The sequence below is a fragment of the Diabrotica virgifera genome, chromosome 1, assembly GCF_917563875.1.
Source record: "Diabrotica virgifera virgifera chromosome 1, PGI_DIABVI_V3a".
Taxonomy (NCBI): domain Eukaryota; kingdom Metazoa; phylum Arthropoda; class Insecta; order Coleoptera; family Chrysomelidae; genus Diabrotica; species Diabrotica virgifera.
The window spans coordinates 16,859,045-16,885,873 of NC_065443.1; the positions used below are offsets into that span (position 1 = coordinate 16,859,045).

General features: G+C 33.4%; 1 protein-coding gene across 1 annotated transcript in view; it reads left to right on the forward strand.

Moving 5' to 3' along the window:
• The window catches only part of LOC114334233 (uncharacterized), a 78,745-nt gene that overhangs the window by 32,189 nt on the left and 19,727 nt on the right, over positions 1 to 26,829 (forward strand). Inside the window, exons 12-18 of the mRNA XM_050653629.1 lie at positions 5,788 to 5,918; positions 6,461 to 6,683; positions 8,956 to 9,182; positions 12,700 to 12,902; positions 15,291 to 15,543; positions 17,276 to 17,440; positions 21,366 to 21,494. Coding sequence (XP_050509586.1) covers positions 5,788 to 5,918; positions 6,461 to 6,683; positions 8,956 to 9,182; positions 12,700 to 12,902; positions 15,291 to 15,543; positions 17,276 to 17,440; positions 21,366 to 21,494 — 1,331 coding nt within the window. The remainder of the gene's footprint in view (positions 1 to 5,787; positions 5,919 to 6,460; positions 6,684 to 8,955; positions 9,183 to 12,699; positions 12,903 to 15,290; positions 15,544 to 17,275; positions 17,441 to 21,365; positions 21,495 to 26,829) is intronic.

A 26,829-nucleotide genomic window follows, 5' to 3' on the forward strand; every position in this document is an offset into this window, starting at 1 on the left:
ACGTTTTCGGATTAAGGAATCCATCATCAGTGTTTAAAAGATAAGGTGTCAAAAACTTCCAAAAATCTATCCTTAAAAGAAAGGTAATCAGAAATATCAAAATAGATAGATATTGAAAGATAAATCTAAACAACTGTATAAAACAAAACCCAAGGAAATGATCAAAAAATTGATTGTTAAAAGCAGAAACTTATTAAAAATTTCTGAAAAGAATATACAGAAATAATAAAACAAAATGAAAATAGATTATAGAATATGGAAGAAAAATTTTAAGAAGGAAATAATATTCTTCTACCAAGAAGGAAAAAAATGGGAAGCGAATACTGCAGCCACGATTTACATATGGGAAATATTTTGATCCGTAATCAAGAAGAAAGAATAGTGGCAGGGGAGCCCAAGAGGGGATTCTGCGCGTTACTCAAGCTCGTCAGAAAATTACATGGGGATAAACCTTTTTCCTGTAAATGTACTCCTACCATATATGGATTCTTAATACAGGGACGTTCGTTAAGGACAGTCCGTAAAAAAATCTATCCTTAAAAAAAGTCAAGAAAGTCAGATTTAAGACAAGGTAAGTCAAGTATATGAAGAACAGTGTATATGTCAAAAATCTGATGACGATTTGAAAGGAGTGTAAAGAAATGGGTGAGTCACAATGTTTTACAAAAAAAGTGAATATTTCGAGAAATGAATATCACATCGAAACACTGAAAAATACGTACCTATTCAATATTTTTCAAAAATCTATCGAATGACATCAAATACGACCACGCACCCAGTTATATTTAAAATCATAAATAGTGACCCTCATTTTTTATTGCAGATTTGGATTCCTTGCGTAAAAGTAAGTAACTGTTATTCGAGACATTTTTTCAAATTATGGAATATAACTATAATCGGAAAAAACGATTTTTGGAAATAGTAAATTAAATACAAAAATGGAAAACCCTCACTAAAATGGAAAACTTAACTTTATAGTATCTATAATATAGTATAATACAGGGTGTCCCGAAAAGATTGGTCATAAATTATACCACAGATTTTGGGGTCAAAAATAGGTTGATTTAACATCACTTACCTATATACAATAGTGCACACAAAAAAAGTTACAGCCCTTTGAAGTTACAAAATGAAAATCGATTTTTTTTCATATATCGAAAACTCTTAGAGATTTTTTATTAAAAATGGACATGTGATATGCTTATGGCAGCAACACCTTAAAAAAAATTAAAGTGAAATTTGTGCACCCCATAAAAATTTTATGGGGGTTTTGCTCCATTAAACCCCCCCCCCCCAAACTTTTGTGTACGTTCCAATTAAATTATTATTGTGGCACCATTAGTTAAACACAATGTTTTTAAATCTTTTCTACCTCTTAGTACTTTTTAGATAAGCCAGTATTTATCGAGATATTTTGAATATTTGTCGAATCCACCACATATTTGTATATGATAATATGTACCTGTTAATAATCTGAAAATTTATTTATAACTTACATTTTTAGGTATATTTTGAAGAAAAAGCCACATCTCGATAAAAGGCGACTTATCAAAAAAAGACTAAGAGGCAAAAAAGTTTTAAAACACTGGGGAGCAAATTTTTATGGGGTGGACAAATTTCACTAAAATTTTGTTTTAAGATGTTCCTGACATAAGAATGTTACATGGCCATTTTCAATAAAAAATCTCTAATAGTTTTCGATATATTGAAAAAAATTGATTTTCATTTTGTAACTTCAAAGGGCTGTAACTTTTTTTATGAGCACATTTGTACTAAGGTAAGTTAGATTCAATCGAACTATTTTTGACCCCAGAATGTGTGGTATAATTTATGACCATTCTTTTCGGGACACCCTGTATAATAATATTATAAAGTCGTAAAATATTACATACACACTATTTATAAAAAATAAATGAATGACTGGGAAAAGAAAAGTATTTTAAAAGTTCTGATTTTGTGATGTAGCCCCTTTTTTAGGGATTTTTAATAAATATATCTTTTATAAATGATTTTATTTATTTTTTTTAAAGTATGTAAAAGTATATACCTAATAATTAATAATTATATTATTTACTTCGGCTTTAAAAGCCATATGCAGAGCTATGGTCAAAATTTAAAAAGTACCACTACTAAAGAGGAAAGGGGGAAAATTAGAGATTAATAATAATCAAAATAATACGAATTTTCTCGTTTACTCATATCGATAGGAATTTGCATTATTTAAAGCGTAACAATTTTGCTTTTTAAAGCGTAAAAGTAGATTCTAGTAATAAATTTGGATTGATTTGTTTATAACAAACGTTAAATTGTATCGTCTAAAAATTTAATTGAAAAAGTTAATTGAAAAAAAAAAAACACATAAAACTAAAATTAAAGTTAAAAGCTTAGAATTATTATTATTAAAACATGTAGGGCTGGATCCCGCGTACCAAAAAAAGTTGATTAATAGCAAGCTGAAAATTTGTTAATAGCTTAACGGTGTCTAGTGGGACAAGCTTTGATGTATGGGAACACTGGAACAGGGAAGTTTTAATGTGGAATGTGATTTTAATTGTGGAACGTGTCATCCTGACAAGTTTATGATTGTGAAAATTAGCAGGTTGTTTTTAAATTTATTCAATAGCAAACTTTATATACTATATATTATTATGAAAAATGGTTTGTCCGAAAATTAATATTGTGACGAATTACCGACAGCAAATAACAGGTTCCGTCTCGACAGCTCGTTACCTATGGAGACATCTGGACGGATGACTCATCAGACGAGCGAGGAAAAGATTTCTCGAGAAAGATCGCCGATGCATGACTAAACTTGAACGGTTTCGTTTTTCTGGAACGTTCAAGAACATGGCTTGTATTTTTGTATTCAATATAAATTAGGATGGAATTTTTAGGAGTAGTTAGTCTGTAAAATAGATTTGTCTGTAACTTGTATAAATAAATTAATATAAACGAACCGAGAGTATTATTTTAACCGTAAGCACGCTACAATATGTTGAGCATTTTAATAAGTGCGACACGTAGAACATGTCAAATGACAGGATTTATGTTGGTGGTAAATAGCAGTCTGTTTTTGGATGAGAGTTAATGAAAGGGTAACAAATCAATTGGAAGTTCTGTCCGACAAAATACATGGGACGTAACCTGTAACCTGTAACCTGTTCCACAATTAAAACTTCCCCTATTCCAGTGTTCCCGTACATCAAAGTTTGTCCTACTAGACACCGTTAAGCTATTGACAAATTTTCAGCTTGCTATTAATCAACTTTTTTTGTGCGCGGGATCCAGGCCCAATGATCATACTTTCAGAAGAGATATAATTGAAGCAAGGCAACTATTATGGAATGATTATGGGTACATTTGTCAGCCAATAATTCAAGCTATTGGACAGCAAGTCTGGCATGACGTTATCTATGTTGTGATCTATATTATGAGTACATATATGAAAAATCGAAATTTGTCAAGGAAACGGTACATCAACTTACAAGATAAGGAAAACAATTAATTAAGATCAATATTAAACCGATTAGGCAGCTATTTTTTTCAATGGTATATAAATACCATTCCATTAGGGACAATTGCAGTCAGCATTGGTGTTTGTTCTGATAACTTTGTGTGTTTCCTCTCTCTGAAGTAAGTATATATTCAAAAAATGTTGGAGTTCTAAACTCGATCTTACGGGGTGGAGGGAGATATCTTTAGGGTTTTACCTGATGTTTTCCAAAAATACTCAAAATACTTCAGTAATCAAAAGAAATTCAATTTTGAGTTCAATATGTACTCCAAAAAGACATGTTGGAGTTCTGAACTCGTTACTTAATATCTGTAAGGTTTCACTTTTTGAAAAGGTGGTTGAATGACCTTTAAAATGAAATATCCCTAATCCCCCCTTCCATTTTGAGGGTTTGTGTCTGCCCCGTTGGTTTAATATAATTGAAAACTGGTCTACAAAATGTCCCCATCACAAAAAATTTGACGTGTTTTTGGATATTTATAGATTTTCTATAGGGACCAAATTATACAGGGTGGTTCCATCTATTTCTGAAGTTCTTAACTCGGTACTTAATATTTTTACGGTTTTACTTCATTTTTCCAAAAATACCTCAATTATACTCAAAATACTCCAATACTCAAAAAAAATTCAATTTGGATTTCAACACTCCAAAAATAATTTTGGAATTCAGAACTCGTATCCGTACGGTTTCACTTGATTTTCCAAAAGCACTGAAAAGAAATGATGTATGCGGTACTTTTGAAAAGTTAGTTGAAGGACCTTTAAAATGAGGTATCACTTGACCCACCTTTCTATTTAAAATCTTGGGGGTTGTGTCTGCCCTCGCTAGAGGGTTGATGTAATGTAGCTGAAAACTGGTCTACAAAATGTCTTCCTCACAAATAAATTTGACGTGTTTTTGTATTTTTTTGATTTTCTATATCGACCATATTATAGAGGATGGTACCTTTTGAAATTTGAAATTTACTCAGTGTGTGTTTTTGCTTTGTCATGACTGTCCATTTTTCAATAAGTCTCCAGTATATTGTCTTTCTATCGATTTCGTGATCTTCCTACTGATAGTTTTTCAATTTGGAAACCGTCTCTCGATAGGGCTGTTAGAAGTTGATGGAAAGAGAGGTAGAGGAAAACTGGGAAGAAGATAGAAGGACTGTGTGGCAGGAGCAAGGAACAGCGATTCCTGAAAAGGGAAAAGATGGGAAGGAAGAAGAAGAAAAAGAAGAAGACGAAGAAGAAGAAGGAGGAGAAGAAGAAGAAGAAGAAGAAGAAGAATAAGAATAAGAAGAAGATGATGATGATGAAGAAGAGGTTATCGATAAAGCAGAAAGAACAAAAGTATTTTTGTTACAAAATAATTGCGTAAGTCCAAAAAAGTATTTTTGCAAATACATAAAACTATTGCACATATAATTTGATTTTTTTTAGATTTTATTTTTATTTTTTTGAAGTTATACTTCTTTAGGCGTGATTGAGGGTGAAATTTTATTAATCTGCGCGCATGCGCACACAGACAGTATGGACACGTATGGAGTTCGTTACTAAATGTTTTAATTTATGTATGTATCAGTCCAGAAAAGGTGTGGAAAGGATATATTAGTGTTTTTAAATATATTCTTCTATAAACGTGTTAAAAATGCAATTTACAGCACTCCATAGGAGCGTTAAAAATGCTACTTTAAAGCACGAGTGCTTTAAAAATTTTAAGGCACTGCAGTTAAAAGTGAATTGTCAAATTGTGAAATGTTAAAATATTTATATTTCATTTATTAACATTAATATTGCACTCATGTAAATTGCAGAATGAGCGAAGCGAATCTTTCACACGAAACTTTCACATACGTGCCTTAAAATTGTGCTTTTAACACTTATATCATAAATAACTATTATTATAATTTTTGTGTATTTGGACTTGTCTACCTCGGGAATAAGATAATAAGTAATATTTAAAGTATTTTATAATTCACTTCGTATGTTTGTCACTATGTCTGAGAAATCTTGTAGCCCGTATAAACAAAAGGGTATAGCTTAGTGGTAGAGCGTTGGGCTGGAGATTAAGGTCCCCGGTTCAAATCCTGGTGTTTTCTAATCTTTTTTTAAATTATTGGTATTGTTTTAATAAAAAAAATTTTAAAGTAGTAAGTAAAAATTAATTTAATCTTTAAATAAAATACAAATAAACTGTCCGAAAGTATATTTATTTCATTGAAATCATATTTAGAAGTATAACTTCTTACGTGCGTACAAAGTACACACACATTCTTTTTTTATTTTAGATTCTATTCCAGTAATGTCAAGAAAATCTACTAAAAAGGATTTACTCCTGTTATTCGATCGCCCTTATGAACCGATAGATAGGCCAAAGGGTCCAGATGGTGTTATTTTTGAAGTTCCCAAAGAGTATTTGGTAAGTGGTCACACTGAATTGTTATTCTTTTTTTAGAATATGTATATTTTTCTATTAGGCGAGGAAATAAAAGCACTTCTTCTTCTTGTAGTTCCTTCTCCTATCGGAGGTTGGCTATCATCACAGCTATCCGTACCTTATTGGCGGCTGGTCTGAAAAGATCTACTGAGTTGCAACTATACCACTCTCTTAAGTTACTCAGCCAGGAAATTCTTCTTCTATCTATAGATCTTTTATCCTTTATTTTACCTTGCATTATGAGCCTTAATATCTCATATTTCGCACCTCTGGTAATGTGGCCTAAATATTCTAGCTTTCTTGTTTTGATGTTCTCGCCTAAACCTCTAACTTTTTTAAAGTAAGACGAAGAGGTTCAGGAAAATTCTTGAACACTTGGCATGAGGGACAAATGAAAATGGCATTGTTGTAGGCGGGAAATGCATTTTCCAAATTGCATCGTTTTTTCGAATTTAAAATATTATGCAAGGTCCCTAGTGTTTTGAAAATTTATTGAGAAAATAACATAAATATACTTTTTCTAGAGAGAGGAATACCAAAATATTACACGAGAACCCCCAAAACCAGGCCAAATAAGAATTAAGATCAATAAGTTAAGAAGTGGTGATGTTAGCGATATTAGCGATTTAAGCGACAGTGATTTGCCTTCATTAGGGAAAATCACCGATTTAAGGAGGGATGAAAATTTCTCTTTGTTTATTCCTAAACATGCAAAGCTTGCTGGACTATTAATTAGACTATTTATCGGTAAGTAGAAATGACGTATTCTTCTTCTTCTTCCTTTTCTTCTTCTTCTCCTTCTTCTTCTTCTTTTATATTTATAGTACTGCCTGTTTCTCTTCAACGGTGCTTTTTATTCTGCCCCTAAATTGTCTTTCCATCTTTTCTTTGGGCGTCATATACTTCTTTTGTTTAAGGGTGATTTGTCCCTGGCTATTCTTAGGTACTATCCTTGATTCAGACATCCTGCTTATGTGTTGATTCCACTCTTCTTTTTTGTTATTTACCCAGGTATTTATATTGTCTACCCCATATATCCGTCTGACTTCCTCACTTCTTACCCTGTCATGTAGTCCTGTTCCAGCAATCCTTCTTAAGATCTCCATTTCGTTGGTGTCCAGATGTTTTTGTGTTTTGCTTGTGTCTGATCTTGATTCAGTCGTGTAAGTCATAACTGGCGTAATAACCGTCTTATATATTCGGGCCTTTGTTTCCACTCTTAGGTGTTTGTTTTTCCAAATTGAGTCGTTTAGGCATCCGGCCGTTTTAATGGCTTTAATTATTTGGTCTTTTACCTCTTCTTCGATACTGTTGTCGGCTGATAGATTAATTCCCAGGTATTTCAAAGTCATTACTTGTTGTATAATTTGATTCTCTAACTCCAATTTGCATCTTATTGGTTCTTTGACTGTTACTAAGTTTTTTGTTTTTTTGCTGATATTATGGCTGATATTATTTTGGGCTGATAAAGTTGATTCGCTAATCTGAGACACAGCTGTCTACTACAATCACAATAAAAATGCACTATATAGAAATAAACAAACCAAGATACGTTGAATGTTCGAGGAGCACTCCCAAATCATGATTTTCATGAGGATCATGGGAGTACTCCTCGTGCTTGTTTATTTCTAGTGCATCTTTATTGTGATTGTAGTGTAGACAGTTGTGTCTCAGATTAGCAAATCGACTATACGTATTTTTCTGTACAATGATTTATTTGGTTCTGAAAATACTTTCTTGTGGAATTGCACTAATGTAACTACTCATAAAAATTTGGGAGCCAACTGTTTCGGCTTCATCTAGCTCAGTCTCTAAGATGTAGGCACGCCTTATCTTAACTACAAAAGTGAAAAATGAGCATTGGAAGGGAAAAATAAACAAAAGATATTAACTAATCATATTTATTTTAACAATTTTAACAAAGTTTTTTTTCCGAAGAAATACTTTTCGTTTTTGCCACGTTGGATAAACAGGTAGTGAGATGCAATCTTAGATCTCCCCTTTGTCTTCTTTCATCCTACATTCTTATGGTTTGCAAATAATAGAAACCAAGAAGGCGTAATCAGTAAATAGGTCTCATTAAAGATTATTTCTTCGGAAATCAAATTTTGAATTGTTGTAAGTAGATGCCGCTACGGCATCCGTATCTATTTGTTAGTCGTGATTCGATACTGGTCAGCTGTCTTTATTTTGGTTTGTTCTGAGATCTCCTTATATACAGTCTCTGATAATTTCTGTTCCGATGGTAGGTTACGGAGTCAATTAAAAATAAGTGTAAACAATGAACAATAATATATTTATTTGTGTCGATAAAAAGAAAGGCGCGTTTTGCTTATATCTCGAAAGGGTATGTTGTTGACCTATTCCGACGACCGCTGGGTTGTGTCTCTCCACGGAAGACTGTGAATCGACCCGTAGTTATATATCGACTGACTGTGGCTGAAAAAAACCACAAACGCTAATATGTTTGTGTTTCTACAATATGGCTAGAAAAGGCAATAAATTACTACATCTGGCGTTTTAAAAGTTGAGAACCTTTCTGTATTTTAAGAAGTTGACATAAAGTCTGATATTATATTATATTATTAATTTATGGAGAATTCAGTTTGTTAAACTGAACACACCAAAAACATCTTATGGTTAGGGATACATTTCGTTTCGTAAAACTTCTTAGCATCCGGTTTGTATATTAAATGTAAATTTATATGACCGTTTTGAGAAAAGTTATTAAACAAAAAAATTAGCAAAAATAGTAATTAAAGCGTGTCGCCACATTTCTAATAAGAATGAAACTAGTAAGATTCACCTCTTGTTTTCGTTTCACGCCAATATTCTTTTGTATTTGTTTTACTCCTATCTGAGTATCGGGACCTACTTATAGTTGGAATTTTGCCACGTTGGATAGACAGGTAGTGAAATGCAATATTAAATCTCCCTTTTATCTTCTTTCATCCAACATTATTTTTATGCCTTTTTCTTTTGGCAAGGAATATTTATTAACTCTATTGGCTATTTTAAGGAATGAAAAATACTGACGACCTCCTTGACATGGCTTTATATGCTAGAGAACGTGTCAACCCTGTTCTTTTCAACTATGCATACTCCGTGGCATTATTGCATCGACCTGATACTAAAGATATAGATTTACCATCTGCATTGTTTTCGTTCCCTGACAAGTACGTGGACAAAAAGGTTCTTTCTTTCGCCAGAGAACGTACCTACGCTGCCTCTGGTTCAGAAAAGAGGGTAAGTTACATGATTCATATGATTTATATAGTAGACTCCCTCTATAACGAGAACTGAAATGGCGGACTAATTACCTCGTTATAAGCGGATCTCGTTATATCAGACAACAATAATATTGTGCATACATATAAATATATAGTTTTCTAAAACAATAAATTCCTATAGTGAAGCCATTCGGAGCAATATAAGATGCTAAATATTGTTTCCTCAACAATAAGACTTCGCCATAATAAATTGTAAATTTCCAACAATATTCAATATCGGTCGATAGATAAACATTAATAAGTTTATTATAGGCGGTGGAGTTTATTACAGCACTGGCCTCGAGAACCACACAGATGTTGGGGATTTTTGTATACAGTCAATTGGGGTATTTATTTATAGGCATTACAGGTAAAGAATCATATTCTTCGATTTCATTTTTCTTCGTTATACCCAAATATGCCTCGTTATAGAGGTGTTATAGTTCAATAAGAATTTCATGGGACATCTAGTGTACCTCGTTATAAGCGAAACTTCGTAATAATCGTGTTCGTTATAGAGAGAGTCTACTGTATAATGTTATGCTTATATGGATTAGCCACAGTTATGTTGTAATGACAATTACATATTATACCTAAAATGCTTGACGTTTTGATTTCCGTTCCGGAAATCGTTATCTCAAGAAAATTTAAAAAATTTATTGAAAAGTATGTACAACCGTCAATTGTTGTTATTGAGGTTATGTTCACAGTCAACAAATGTAGAGGTTTAAATGTATAGTCCGTCTAGAAAGTATCCGAAATTTTATATTTTTCCTAATTTTAATAGATTTCCTTTTTGTAACATTTTAAGACAAAAGTAATGCATCAAGTAGGTTGTGCCGATAGTAGGTTATGGACAAAATCGCATGATAACACCATCTGTCAAATATTGTTGTTTGTAAACAGACTTAAGATTTGTGAAATAATGTCGCAAGTAGAAAAAAGAAAAGTGGTGGAATATTTATATAGAAAGGGTGTCCGAAACGTTAAAAAATTAGTGCAATTGACTGAACTCGGAAAAAGTGCAGGGTATGAGACAATAAAGAGGATAAAAAATGGCAGCTAGATTTGAGACATAGACCAGTTTTCGGGTAGACCGCGTAAGATTCGCGGAAACAATTTAAATGCTTTAGTGGCTTTAGGACGACAAAATCTGCGCCTAGAGTTTCGAAAATTAGCGAACAGATTTGGAAATAAACGAAGAATAAAAGTGTGCCCAGAAACTGTCCGCATTTAACTGAAAAAGCAAGGCTACATATCAAGGAATCCAAAAAAAATCCCTACAATGACCCCTCTACAAAGGCAACGAAGAATAGATTTTTGTCAACATTTTCGAGATGATAACTTTAATAATGTCTTTATATCTGATGAAAGTTGTTTCTAGCTTGGTGCAAATCATCTAAAAGTCCTATCAAGAGAAAATGTTACTGTTCAAATTTCCAAATTTCCCACTAAAATAATGGTTTGGGGAGCAATATCTCAGCGTGGTGCTTCACCTCTCTGTGTAGTTAATTGTACTGTTGATAGTGCGAAATATTGTGCCATTCTAAATAGTTTTCTTCTTGAAACGGCTCATGTTTTATATTAAGAGGGGTGGAGTTTTCAGCAAGATAATGCAAGATGCCATACCTCTGCTTATACTCAAGCTTGGATGCAAGAACACGAATTGGCAACAATTCTGTGGCCAGCAGCATCTCCAGATCTTAGCCCCATTGAAAACATATGGGGACTGATGAAGATTGAAGTGGAACGAGCAGCGCCACGAGATAAAGAAGGTTTGATTTGGTCAGTTCAGTTTTACAGGCCTGGAACACCATTACCGAAAATTATGGCCTTGGCCTAGTTTCGGGTGTACCTGGACGTTTAGTTAAGTGTTTAGATTTAAATGGAGGTTGTATAAGTAAATGTATATATATATATATATATATATAATCGGTTTAAAACGTCCTCCGACGTCTTCCGATGCCCAATCTCCATGCATCTCTATCTTCCCAAAGGTCTTCGTCTAAACCTCTCTCTCGGATCTCTCTGTCTATTCCTTCTCTCCAGCTCTTTCTGGGTCGGCCTCTTTTTCTTTTTCCATTTGGTGACCAATCTAGAATCTGTTTGGGCAGACGGTGTTCTGGCATTCTCTGCACATGTCCATACCACTTTAATTGTTGTAGTCTTATATCTTCGACAATCGTATGTGTGACTCCCATAATCTCTCGTATACGTTGGTTATTAACTCTTTCGAGTTTTGATTTTCCTGCGGCACGTCTCCAGTAATCCATCTCCGTGGCTTGTAGTGTTCTTTCAGTAGTTGTCTTTAATTGCCACACGTCACTTCCATACATTACTATGCTCTTTATAATAGTGTTGTATATTCGATGTTTATTTTTTTTGGATATATGTCGATCCCAAATAATACTATTTAGTTGCGATATGGCCCTTCTACCTTGAATGTTTCGTTTTTTTATAGCCTGATCTGATTTGCCGTCGTCCGTGATTTCTACTCCTAAATAAGAATATTTATTGTTGTACTTAATGTGTTGTCCGTCATTTAAAATTAGACTCTGCTCGTTGCCACCGATGTTCATGTACATTGTTTTATCTATGTTAACTTCTAATCCCCATTTTTTGTATTCTTCGATTAATTTTCGAGTCATGTATTCCAGATCGTCATATTCGTTAGCAATCACAATTTGATCATCAGCAAAACATAGAGTGTACAGGTTGTTATTATTTAATTGTATACCCATGCCGCTGCATTTCCGCTTCCAAAGTTTCAATGCTTGTTCCAGATATATTTTGAAAAGTGTCGGCGATAGGCAGCATCCCTGCTTCAGTCCTTTGTCTACTACGAAACCTTTGGAAACATTCGTTCCTATTTTAACTTTGGCGTTGGCGTTATCATATAGTTTTTCCACTGCTGTTATGAGATTTGAGTTGATGTTCGTTTGTCTTAGAGTGTTCCATAACTTATTTTGGGGGATGCTATCGTAGGCCTTTTTTAGATCATAAGTAAATGACATGAATTATTTGTTGAAATTTTATATTTCAAGTGATAGAAATAAATACCGTAAAATTATAATTCTGCTTTTTTTTCCGGATACTTTCTAGACGGACTATACTTTGCTTATAATAGTTGTAGGCAACAGCCAGCTGTGGCTGGAAAAATATGAGGATGTATCAACTCCTCTAAGAGTGTCGACAACCACCATGGCTATTGGCACCTTCGATACCGCTGCTCTAAAGAGATCAGCAGAAGTACAGTTAAACCAAGCTCTCAAATTGTTAAACCAGAAGATGCGTCTTCTTTTACAACTCCTTCTACCCTGAATTCTTCCTTTTATTTATTAATTGCAACAAGTTATAACGATCGACCAAAAATGTAACTGCAACTGTTATAATATCCATCAACTGTGACTAATCCCATATTAACATAATATTTCACTCCTGAAGATTATCTAAAAAGTTATATGTATAATAAAGTTGAACAAAAAATTTTATAGGTTCCAATTATAATCCCTAGGGATTATACGGCATCGCATTTGGAATATGAACAGCGTTTGGCCTATTTCAGAGAAGATATCGGAATAAATCTGCATCATTGGCACTGGCATTTAGTTTATCCGTTCGCAGGCCCAATGGAAGTTGTCAATAAGAATCGCAGAGGGGAACTGTTTTACTACATGCACCAACAGATGATAGCAAGGTGAGTATCTAAAGTATTTGATGTTTTATCTTTTTCTTCCTTTGCTGTTATCTTTGAAATTGGTCACTAAAAGATAATTAGATAGGCGGTGGCACCCAAAATCCCGACAGTCAAAATTCCGACGGTCAAAATCCCGACAAGCCAAAGTCCCGACATACCAAAATCTCGACATGCCAAAATCACGACATGTCGCAATCCTCGCATAAGTAAAAATCCCGACCACTACATTTTGAATATTTATTGTTTCCTTTTCAAATGAAGTACCAAACCATATAAATATAGAGTACTGAAATTGAAAAATAATTACTTACTTACTAATAAGTACGGTTACTAATTATTATGTATTTTAAAAGAGAAAATTATTAAACTTTATTTTATAACGTAAAAGCTATACTTACTGAAATGGACTGAAATAATATTAGACCAGTAAAAATCTGTTTTTAGGTGGATGTGAGAGGTGGCATTCAGATTTTTGAGGATAAAGTTAGGTGATAACTTCGTTAATAATAATTGATTTATGCTCCTTCTCCAATATGCCCGGAACATTAATAAAAAAAAATAAAATATTTAAAAATTTAAAAAAATTTCGTTTTTTTCAAATTTTTTTGCTTATAACTTTAAAACGATTCATTTTGGAACAAAGTCGTATAGGAATAAAACAAAGATAATTAAATTTTCTATCAGATTCGATTGGTTAAAAATGTCTTAATTTGTCACTCTTGCTGCAAAATAGCAATAAATATAAAATAAGGGGGCAAAACAAGCCTGTTTTTATTCAATGATTTTCCATTACTTAGGTTACACTTGGAACCTTCGTAATTCGTTTAGAAAATTTTTTTAATGTGCTAAACTCGTACATTAAATTTCATTAAAATTGTTTTACTAGATTTTTAATAATAATTTTGCAATCTAAACTTTTTTTAAAAAATTAAAATTTTTTAAAATCTTGCACAACAAAAACTAGAACATACAAAGATTTGTCAATTTTTTACATATAAAGAAGCACTCCACCTATCTAATGCACTTTACAGAATTTAAATCGGATTGTTTAAGCAACCTCAGCAATGTTTTAAACAATAAAAGTTATAAACAATTTTTTGGCGTACAAACAAATTAGTCCTGCGGCCAGGAGGGGGTGCTACGGGCTCCTTTATTTAGATGGACGATTTATATATTTTTATGTATTTTTTTACCCGTAGAACACGATTTTTTGGGTAACAGTTGATCCGGATGTCGATAAGATTGTTATAAACAAAGAACTTGAGGAATTACATAACATCGATTTTTCGCAAAATAAGACATTTTTTTGTATTTCTTGGGTAATTCTAAGCAAAAAATATTCTTACAAGTTTTTTCGTAGGATGCATAGTTTTCGAGATAAACGCAGTGAAACTTTCAAAAATTCGAAAAATTGCAATTTTTGAACGCGAATAACTTTTGATTAAAAAATAAAATAGCAATTCTGCTGACAGCATTTGAAAGTTTAAGTCAAATTATACCAGTTTTAATTATTTTGCATTGCTAAAAATTAATTTTTTTATTATTAAACAAAGCTATTTGTTTATAAGCCAAAAAATTGTTTATAAGTTTAAAACATTACTGAGGCCTCTTAAATAATCCGATTTTAATTCTGTAAAGTGTATTAGATAGGTAGAGCACCTCTTTATATGTAAAAAAATTAGACAACTTCTAAATGGTCTACTTTTTGTTCAGAAAGATTTTCAAAAATTTGAAATTTTTAAAAAACATTTATATTGCAAATTTATTATGCAAAATCTATTAGGTAGATTTTAATGAAATTTGGTACGCGGTTTAAATATATTACGAAGAATCTCCTAAGTGAATTACTAAGGTTGTAAGTGCCACAAGAGTGGTTAAAAACATTGAATAACAACAGGCGCATTTTGCCCCCTTATTTTGCATTTATTGCTATATTGCAGAAAAGGTAATACGTTAAGACATTTTTGACCAGTCATATATCATACAAAATCCAATTATCTTTATTTTATTTCTTTACGACTTTGTTCCAAAACGAATCGTTTTAAAGTTATAAGCAAAGAAAGCAGAAAAAAATCGACGTTTTTCGAAATTTTTAAATATTTTAATTTTTTTATTAATGTTCCGGTCATATTTGAGAAGGAGCATAAGTCAATTATTATTACTGAAGGTGCCACCTAACTTTATCTACAAAAATCCAAAATTTTTCCTAGACGTATAGAAGGAATGGTTCTACATATTGTAGAGTCCCTTTCATCTTCTTTATTCGTCGTCCCCTTGTCTTATACATTGTAAAAGGCAGAGATTAAGAATGTTACCAGAAAGAGGTTCCAAGAGAATTTTCGGATACATTGTTGAGATCTGGGATTTCTCATTTCTCTTTCTTTATAGATATAATTTTGAACGTCTCTGCAATGGACTAAAAAGAGTGGAAAAGATTCACAATTTTACTGACCCTGTTCCTGAGGCTTATTATCCGAAACTGGATAGCTTGGTTGCAAGTCGAAATTATCCAGCTAGAGTTCCGAACATGCGTTATCAACACTTACGCCGAGAAAATGACGAAATTCGACTTGATATAGAAGATTTGGTACGTTGGAGGGAAAGGATATATGACGCCATTGATCTTGGATATGCCAAAAATGTAAGTCATCTTCTTACTTGTATATTATAACGAAACCTCCAACTTCAAATCCTCATCCTCCTCTGTCCTTAATCCCTTATATGATGGTAACACCAGCAAATTTTTATAATTTCTTTCCATCGTTCTCTGTTTTGGGCTAGTTGTTCGGAGTCTTTCTCCTTCAACTTTGCCCACGATGACAAGTTTTTCCATTGTGCCTTTTCTTCTGAAAATGTGTCCAAAATGCTGCAAGTATCTCTGTTTTACTTGTTTAAGGAACCTATCTTGTATATTGAGTTGTTCTATTATGCATACATTTTTTTTGTGCAATATTCAACCCAGGACATTCTCAATATGCGGCGGTATACCCCATCTCAAAAGCCTCTATTTTCTTTTTATCTAATTTCTTCAGGGTACACCTTTCAGATGCATGGCAGTCGTAATTTTGTGTGCACTGTTATGGTTGAGTTTTTCAAATTGTTATAAGCTTCATCACAGTTACTCTTGCGATAGTAAGGCTTCTACGTATCTCTCCGTCACATCCTCCTTCGTTTGTTATAGGAGAAGCCAGGTATGAAAAACTATCCACTACTTCAAAACTCCCGAGCTCTTTAATATACTGAAGATTTTTCTGTGCGCGGTCTATTATCAGGATTTTTTGTCTTACTCCTATTTAGCATTAGCCCATAAGTACTCTTTGCTTTTTTCCTTTGGCTGCTTCATTATGCTGTCCATTTCTTCTTGTTTTGAAGCGATTATAAATGTATCGTCAGTGGGTATTCTGAGGTTACTCATAATTCTTCTCAGTACTTCTGTCTCTGACGTTTACAGTAGTGTTTGTGTTGTGCCTGTGTCTGTCAAATGTTTTCTTCGAGTCAATTAGACAGAGAAGTGCTGGTCTATGATACTTACCTGATATCACAGTAATTTCCTATACAAAAAATTTGTTGTTCATCTTCTAAACTTATCCTCTGGTTCATTAGTTCTGATGACCATCTGCCGATGGCTTGTACCATACCGGTACAAGTGACGTTTGGGTGCTTAAATAAACCTTTGCAGGCGTAAGATTGTTTGGCACTAGTTAGTGTGGTTTCTATAGTAAAGCAGTCGATTAACAAGTTCTTCCCTAAGATATAGTTCTAGTGTGTAGAATAATTAATTAGTGTTTTTTTGGTTTATGAAATTTTGTTGAAACCAAGATATTTTAAGTTTTTAAATTTTTTCTTGTTTATGACTCCTCTAACAACAAATTAATAACTAAACTGAAATTTCCTTCATCTTCTGTTTTTTAGTGCAGTCTTTTGGTACTACAATTTTTTTCTTGGGTTTATCCCAGTAATTTTTTACGTATAATCGTTATTTTCATTTTTGCACAACTAAAGGTATTCAATTACTTATGTTTCCTTTGTTTGTAACATTTGGATATATATCTGTTTGTAAAATCTGCAAGATGCCCAACTAAGGCCGATGTCAGATTATGCGTTTTGACCGGATGCGGTGGAGACGCATCCGTTTCCAACACAACCGGACCGACCTGTCACACTATGGGTTTGCCTGGTGCAGTTAGTAAGCGCGTAACGATGTCTCAAAACGCATCCGTTTCCAACGCAACCGGACCGATCTGTCACACTATGCGTTTTGACCGGATGCGGCGGAAACGCATCCGGTCAAAACGCATAATCTGACATCGGCCTAAATATTTGTTGACTAAAATATTTTGCGACTTTTCCTATTTTTATTATTTATTTTCCAGGAAAAACGTGAACTGGTGGAGTTAACTGAAAACGAAGGAATCGACATTTTGGGTAACATGGTAGAAGCCAGTATTCTGTCTCCGAATACAGATTATTATGGTAATTTCCATAACATGGGTCATGTTTTTTCTGCGCTCATGCATGATCCTGATAATAGATATCTGGTAAGTTCTTAGTGTAACATTGATCTAGCAAATTCTCGATCTTACGCGGCATGTAACAATTCATCTGCTGATAAGTCAGTCCATCGTAGTGTAGTCACTGAAGGTTTTCACCTTCGATTTCGTTGAACCTCCATTGATTTTCATGAAAATTGGTGAGTAGTTAGGGGTTACCTCAAAGAACAAAAGTGACAAGACCGGTTTTGGTATATAGAGCGAAAACGTAGAGTTTGTACCAAAACGACGAGAGACTACATGGTGCCAACTTGCGCTTTTACTCTGAGGTTGGATAATCCCAGAAATCGATAGGGGGAGAAATTATAAGTAAAATTTGTTATATAAAGTGATTAAAATATATGTTAAAAGAGGCAAAGAGAATGAAGATAATAAAATATAGGTTAAAACTTTTTGAGTTATTAAAGATCAAAGATTTTAATTTTTCGTAAAAAAATACTTCTTTTAAAGCGGTTTAAAAGTTTTTTCAAAAAAAGTTATTATAACAAAAATTAAAGCTAATAAAAAATTAAATAAATTCCTTACTCGAAAAACCCTTTAATATTAATTTAAAGCGAGTTATAAGGTAATTGAATGTATATTTTTTTGGGAGAATACTCAAATTTAAGTAGGGGAGAGCGGGTACAATTGTAACGCGGTACAAATGTAACATTGCTTCTAAACATCTTGTTTCTGGTCGACTAGAGCTGGCAACGCTGCATGTGTGAAAGTATTTAGTGGTGTAATGTTGACCGTAGTTTGGCAATGTTAAGTGAGAGGGTTACGTTGTTAGACGAAAATATTGGTTTTTACGCCTGGCGAATAAAATTAATTAAATTTTGTATTTTTTGGATAATCGCTCTAGTTTTAGAGTTATTGTTTAGAAAGGGTGGCATAAGAATTGGATCATATTATACATTTATCAATATATGTATTAAATTGAGATTAGATTTCGTGATCTGTTATAAAATTCTGACAAACCAGTGGCATGTCGTTGTGGACAATTGTAACACTAGCAACGGATACATTTGTAACGTGTATTTCCCATACCAGTATATCCATACACATTACATAATGTGTTATCACTATGTATGTGTGTATATAAATAAATATATACATAAATATATTTATTAATAATATGTATGTATATATTATATTATAAATTTGTGTGTCTGTTTTGAAAAACATTTTTGATTTAAATGTTTGATTTCATTTCAAGTAGTATTAAGTAGGTCTGTATATAATATTTAATTATTTATTGGTTTACAGGACACCTGTTTATAAATATTTATTTTGGGAATAAGTTGGATAAAATTCCATGATTTTGACATTGTTACATTTGTCCCCTTTATGTGTTACCATTGCCCCTTGAATGGGTACAGATGTAATACTTGTTGTTAAGTTAAAATTATGCATTTTTCTAGTTATCTAATCAATAAAACACAAAATAAAATTGAAAATTGAAGACCAATGTTCAACCTATAGTCCTCTATGTTTATGTCCCACTTATATGAAACCCATTTTTAAATGAAAAATTACAAGTAAAAATTGTTACAATTGTACCCGACCTCCCCTATTCAAGCTTAAAAAACAGGAAAAGGATACATTTTATAATATACACTTACCATTTTGTTAAAATACTCAGCAGTACCTATCAAACGAGCTCCAGAAGAAGTTGATAGCATCAAAGTTAAACAAGCTATGATGAAAATAATAGAACCCTTTCGAATTTTTTAGGAAAAATTGAAGAATAAAATCTAGGCCATTTCCACAAAAATTAAAATTTATAGCAATCCCTATAACAATTTCTTTATTTTATAAAAAATAGTATAATTAATTTTTTTTTGATAACTCCAAATATACTCAATATACGTAAAAAATGAGAACTGAATTTTATTTTTCTTAAAGATTTGACATTTTTTTAAAAACAATAACATTTTTTTGAAAAATTTGGAAAAATCAACTTCTTCTGGAGCTCATGATCTGGATAAATATTTCTGAGTACTTTGGCAAGTTTTTGGTAACTACAATTTGGATTTAGTACATTGTACAATTTGATTCTTCTTCTTCTTCTTCTTTAGTTAACTGGCAATTTTGGTTGGTGTGGGAAAAACATGACAAGATAAAAAAAATTTCACGCTAGGGGTAACTATCTATCAATAAACAATCTTCTTTTTCTTCTTTGATTTAGTAGAATTTTTGAGTTGGCATGGGACAAATACAACAACTAAATTTTTTTTCAACGACATTAAACTTTTTTCTCTCAGGGGCAACTGCCGACTACTACACAATCTTATTCTTCTACTTCTTTTTTAGTTTACTGGCAATTTTGAGTTGGCATGGGACCAATGCAACAAAGACACAGACTTTTTGCTTTTAGGGGCAACTGCCGACCATTACACAATCTTATTCTTCTACTTTTTTTTGAGTTCACTTTCAATTTTGAGTTGGCATGGGACAAATATACAACAAAGGCACAAACTTTTTGCTCTCAGGGGCAACTGCCGACCATTACACAATCTTATTCTTCTACTTTTTTTGAGTTTACTGGCAATTTTGAGTTGGCATGGGACAAACACAACAAAGACACAAACTTTTTTTTATCAGGGGTAACTGCGGACCATTACACCAATATTATTCTTCTATGTCTTTTTGTTTACAGGCATTTTTGAGTTGGCATGGGATAAATACAAAAAAGGCATAAACTTCTCTTATACAGGGGCAACACCTGACCATTACACAATCCCATGTTGTTGCCACATATAGGTATAGTGAAAGACCCAGGTGATTACAGAATGTTTATAAACAAACAAAATATTACATTATTAGTTTACTTAAATCTGAATTCTATTTTCGCTTGTACTTTTGACATATTTTTCAAATTATTTATTATTATATATATTTATATTCATTTATTTTATCTATTTATTTTCAATATTTTACTTTCCTCATAACTTAATTTTGTGTATATTCAAAAAATGTATTAAAAGTTTAATAAAAACCAACTGCGGTTTATAAAGAAGGGTTGTAAGGGATATGGGTGTTGGGCACCCATTTTTAGCTAATTCAGTATATAAATCAAAATTTTGCACAGTGTTAATAGGGCATTCAAGAATCACATGTTGTAAATCTGCTAATTGACCACATTCACAATAAGGATGTTCTACTATCCCCATTTTTAATAGGTGATTTGGAACTAAACAGTGACCTGTACGCATTCTGATAATAGTTGTTATATGTCTTCTATCTATGTAAGGGACATTGAGATACCAAGGACTATTTGTGAAAACTGGTTGTAGCGGTTGATGCCAAATACCTTTATATTTAAAAGATTCCTTCCACTCTGTTTTAAATTTATCCCAGTACAATTTTTAAAAAAAGGAAAATAGTCATCTTTCTCCACCTTTATGTTTACTGGACAATTGAGACAACGACCTACATTAGCAAGTGAATCAGCTTTAATATTCCCTAATACCCCGGAATGCCCTGGGATCCATGTAATGATAATATCTAAATTAATATTTTTTGCTTCTAAGTCTTTTTGTCATTCCTGAACAACCATTTACTACCTTTAAAGTTTTATTATTAATTTTCTGGATAGCACTTTGAGAGTCTGTAAATATGATAGCTTTGTTAATATTTTTTTCTATGCAAATTGATACTGCTTTATTTATTGCGATTATTTCAGCATTGCAAATTTGAGTATGGCTGAATAACTTGGCGCAAAAATTATACTCTAAAGATGGGATATGTACACCCATACCTGAAGTATTTAATATCGGATCCACTGAACCATCAGTGTAAATCAAATTTGACTGATCGTGTGACAGCTAGATTTTTAGAATTTGAACAAACTACAGTTGTGACGTTTGGTCAAATTATTTGACTATCTGACACGGATTTAGTACATATTTTAATTTCATTATTCTTTTAGGAATCGTGGGGTGTTATGGGCGATTTCTCAACTGCTGCGCGTGATCCAATTTTCTATCGCTGGCATGCAGCTATAGATGATATATTCCATTATCATAAGAACAGGTTGCCTCGTTACGACGTTGATCAAGTAAGTACTGTTACAATATTTATTCAATAAAATATTTTTTCTTCCTTGGAAAAGAATTCCAGAAGAAGAATTGGAGATTAGAGCGCTCCTTGACCATTTAGAAAAAAGTGTCTATACTTAGTTTTAGTTATTAGTAAAAAACTCAATAGGACTACTATCGGTTTACAGTGTTCTCCGATGCCTTCCGATTCCTAACCGCCATTCTTCTCTGTTTAATCATAGACCTGAAGAGATTTCTCTTTCCTCTAGTTTTTTTTAATTCCCTCCTTCCAGTTTCTTCTCAGTCTGCCACGTTTCCTTCTCCCTTGTGTTGTCTACGCCAAAATCTGTTTAGGAATCCTGTCATCTGGCATTCTCTGTACATGGCCGTACAATATTAATTGTTCTGTTTTTGTCATTAATTATTGTATGTGTGACTCCCATCATTTCTCGTATTCTCTCATTTATTATCCGATATCTTCTTGATTTGCTGCTGCTTTTCTCCAGAAGTCTATGTCTGTTACTAGTAACATTTTCTCTGTTCTTTGTTTCAGTGGACAAACTTCACTGTGATTACACTTTTAAGTATCGTATTGTATATGAGCTGTTTGTTCGCTTTAGATATTGCTTAGTACCACAGAATGCCGTTCATCATGGATATAGCATTTCTATCCTGTATGTTTCTGTCTTTTATTGCAGCATCGAGTGTTCCATCTTGAGTTACCTTCATGCCCAGGTACATTCATCACAGTGTTTAATTTCTACACCATCGTCTAAACTAAAAAAAATTTTAGTTCGTAATATTGATTAACAGTGATTATTGAATAGTATTTCGTTGTAACAACAATTTAATTTTTTGTTTCAACGAACTTTTAGACATTGACGAATGTATTTGGTTATTGTCACAATGATTGAATAATAATTGTGGAAATAACTAGAGTACATTAATCAATAACACTCAATTTATTCAGCCAATAACTTAGTTTCGTATATTTAATAAATAATATTAATTCTGGCAGCAACTCACTTTCTTGATTTCGTAGATGACAAGCAATTACCTTGGTCTATCGTGATAACGTACAAATTTCATTAAAACAATGTACAAATGTTGTTAATATAGAGTAATATATGATTATTGTATATATGTAAACTGATTGTTGTGACAACTAATGCATTAATCAATCTACTACTGCGTTTAATAGCCACAATCAATGCGTTCATGGTGACAATAAACGTAGTTGTTGAGACAATAAATGTTTTGCTTGACCATTTGAAATGTAACGGCTTTTCCTTATCGTGATACCCCTAGCTTCTTTGTGTTACTATTGTTTAAAAAAGAATTCTTTGTTAAACAATGCTGTTACCTCTGCCGAAGTGCCGAATAATAATTTCATTTCATTTCCAAGTGTAGTACGTGGTAGAATGAAGTTTTCGTGTGTCTATTATCGTGAAATTTAGGGTCGAATTCTTGTTAAATTTTTTTCGAATCCTGAGAAAACTAATTAGTTTTTTTGAACGCAGAATAAAATATTACTATTCTATAATGATTATTTTAATAAGTCACAGGGGTGAAAAAAGAAAATTTAGTATGATTTTTAATTTCAAATATACCACTCAAAAGAAACTTTATTTTTATTCTAAGGGATTTTCAGCTCTCGGTAATAATGTAATCTTTTAGTCCGCGTTTAAATTTTTCAAAAATACCTATTAGTTTTCTCAGGATTTAAAAAAAAATGAATGCGTTTAAAAAGAATTCGATCAAAATTTTGCACATGCGCTCTCAAAAAGGATTAAAGTGATATACATTTTTGGAATCACTATTTCAAACGCTTTTAAATGAGCTGTCACATGATGTACTTTCCTATTTAAAAAAATCAAATTTGTGCCTGTCACCTGAAGAGGGATCGTGTAAAGTTCGAAACATTGATGTTATAATATACTTTGATTATTTTAAAAATCGACCTGTCTGAGCGTTTTGCTTATGTGCTAAAAATAAATAAGTTAATAAGGAGGGGGTGTAGCACTTATTCCAGCGCACTGTATAAGTGAAATCATAATATGATTTCTCATATTATGATAAATCACACAGTGTAAAGTCCATTAGGTTGAGGACAAAAAAGGGTGATTTAAAAAATTATTATTAATTAATATCATACATTGAGCTAATGCATTCAGTAATTATTAATATAAAATACGTTCATAGTGAAGCGTTTAACATGTCTGCTCATATGGGAACAAGGAAAGACTATCTATAGAGATACTGGGGGGTAAGAATGGGGCTAAAGAAGAAGAAGCAGACACATAAAGCCTCGTTGCGGGACGGCAGCTCATTTGTTGTGCGGGAGCTAGGTCGTAGATTCGTTAGGGAGGGTGAAGGGGTGTTAAGATGACTACACTACCATAACTAAATACATAAGGGTACTTACTCTGACTAGAGGATCTTTCTACTATTTAACAAAAAGGGACGCCGTTTGAAATAAATCCTCTATTTCACCTATGGGTACTTACTGGATACTTTCTTACTTACGGGTACCAATCGGGGGGACAATCATCATTGATTCCTCTTTGGGGTTACATTGGGACAACATCTTTCCTTATTATTGGCTTCTATGCCATATTCTTTCTTTTCTTCTGAACTAAAACTTTCATACAGTTGCATTAGTTTTCTGTTAAAATTTTTCCAAAGGCTACAGAAATGAGATGATAGATACACTTTCACAAACATTTATTTAAAACTTTACGGTGGTTTTTTTTTAAACAAACAAAAAAACTTTTAACAGGAAATGATTTTACAGGACAAAATATCTACAAATCTTTTACATTACAAAAAAATCTTCAATTTAACATAACAAAAGAATGACAAAAGAACTTGTTGGACAGTGTATGTCAAAACAAAATTTTGACGCAGCTGTCAAAGGTCAAAGTCACTGTCATTTTAATTTACAAGTTGCATCATGAAAGCACAAACAACTATTATTTTTCAAAACTCTTTACCAACAAAAATATTTATCCATTTGGGATCCTTGCAAAATTTAAAAAAATATATCATACCATATTTAAACAAAATCCTTTATCACACGTCACAAACTACACGGAAAGGGGGTTCATCTACAAACAAACAGGGTCATCGACCTGAGGTGGGCTTCATGGCTTCCTTTTTATTTCGGGGCAATCAACTGGATAAACATCACGGGACTGGAACTCAAAATGTCTACATCAGGACATCAATCGGGACTCGGAAGACTTCATTTAAACAGGAACTTGGACAAGATACAGGGACTTCATACCACGCCGGCGTATAGTACTGCGTCACAACTCAAACACAGTGTAAGAGCACCCAACTTCACTACGGGGTAAAAAAAAACATCGTGCCCTCACACTAGATCTTCCAGAACGACATACTATACCCTTTACCGGCGGTAACAAAAGGGCACCACGCCCTTTTGGGGTGAGTCGGCAAGCGATCTTCACGCTTGAAGAAATCAAACCGGACTGATCTGCGCTTCGGTCTGAAGCCACAGATCGGGGAAAATACGACGGAAGTACCGAGCGATTTTGATCCTTAGGGATGCTTAGTTGACAAGAACTCAACTTTCAGTTCAAGATTTGTTCTAGAAAGTTCATCTACGCATTAGAACTGTACTTTTGTCAACACTTCTTACAAATTCTGTTTTTGCGTCTCAAATAAACAGGAATCTTGTAACACATTGAAATGTTGCTGCAATACTTCATGGCTGTATACAGGGTCGGCTTGGGATCTTATAATGATATTGAACTTCACAAAATAAATTAAAAAAATAGACATTCTTTTTGGGAATTGGGATATTAAATTAATGTTGGAGTTTTTTCAAACGTTACAAAGCCTCCGCGCAAAAGAGAAACCTGGATAAGATTATCCAGTTTTCGATAACAAACAGAAAAAAAATCCAACATGGACATCTTAGGTGTGACAGGACAACAATATCAAAATATTTAGATAATGGCTAGTGGGGATTAAACAAAACAAAAAAGTCGTTAGGGATTGGGCTAGCGTGCCATCAATCGCCAGACTCTTTAAAGTCGAGTAGACTTAAATGATTCTTGACTCTACAAAGAACTGTAGGTGACAAGAGTTTCTGTGCCTTGGGAAAGAAACTAAACTTGTGCCCTGTGTGGACCTCGCTGACATCCACAGCAGTAACACAAGTGACATACCAGGGCAGACACAGCCTTGTCACCTCGTTGCCTAACCGCGAGCGGTTCACAAAAACTAAAAAGTTGATGTTTGACAGATAAACATCTGCCCAAACTCTGCTAACACCTAGCGAGTTTCACGGGACATTTCGGCAACGGTTCTGCAAAACGAGGATTTAGACAATCCAGTCTAAACACCTCAGTGAGACAAAATCTCACCAACAACTTACTTCAACAACTCATTCAAACAAGACAGGGCTAGACAAAGGGGTATATGACAACAACAAGGGCTAAAATCAAAACAAGACTAACAAGGGGGAGGGGGTATGTGTGACAACAACAAAAGACCAAAAAGACTAGTATACTGGGTTCAAACAGGATATCAAACTTTTTAAACAAGACTAAGGGAAATGAACGCAACATATGATATAGAGAACACTACATCATTACGTTTTCAATCAACAGTCCAATCCAGGACATAAGAACCTTTCATGAACGTTCACTAGACAACTCTCTCATTTTCAAATCACAAGCTGGGGAAAGACTTCATTTTCAAAACAGGGCTACACTTCACTTTTCGAAACAGGGGATAGACTTCATTTTTCAAGACAGGGGGGTTGGGCTTTACTTTTCAAAACTGGGGATAGACTTACTTTTCAAAACTGGGGGCATTTCATTTCTCAAGACTGGGGGTGGACTTTATTTTTAAAACGGGGGGCTACTTTTTCAAAACAGGGGATGAAAGCAACACGCAAGGGGAAGACCAAAGGGACATTGGAAAGTATGACAGTTCTGACGAACAACCGCTTCCATTTATCGACCGAAAGCAAGCTTCACCTGTACTCAACGCGGCCAGATCCTAACCTCACCAGCCTTGTCACAGCTTCTGCTCTTGGCCTACTTTCAATCAACAAAGAGAAGAGAGGTCAACTAACTATTCGCCAAAAAAAATCAAACTCCAGCACGGACACGGGCTAACAGACAACACAGGCTAATAGACAACACGGGCTAATAGACAACACGGGCTAATAGACAACACGGGACAACAGACAATGGGCTCTAAAACTTCCAGACAAAACAGGGATAGACAAACAAACAGACAACAACATACTTTTTGACTTCTAGATATACTCAGGGGCTTACAAACACAAACAATATTGAAATTTGGTTCCTATATGAGCTC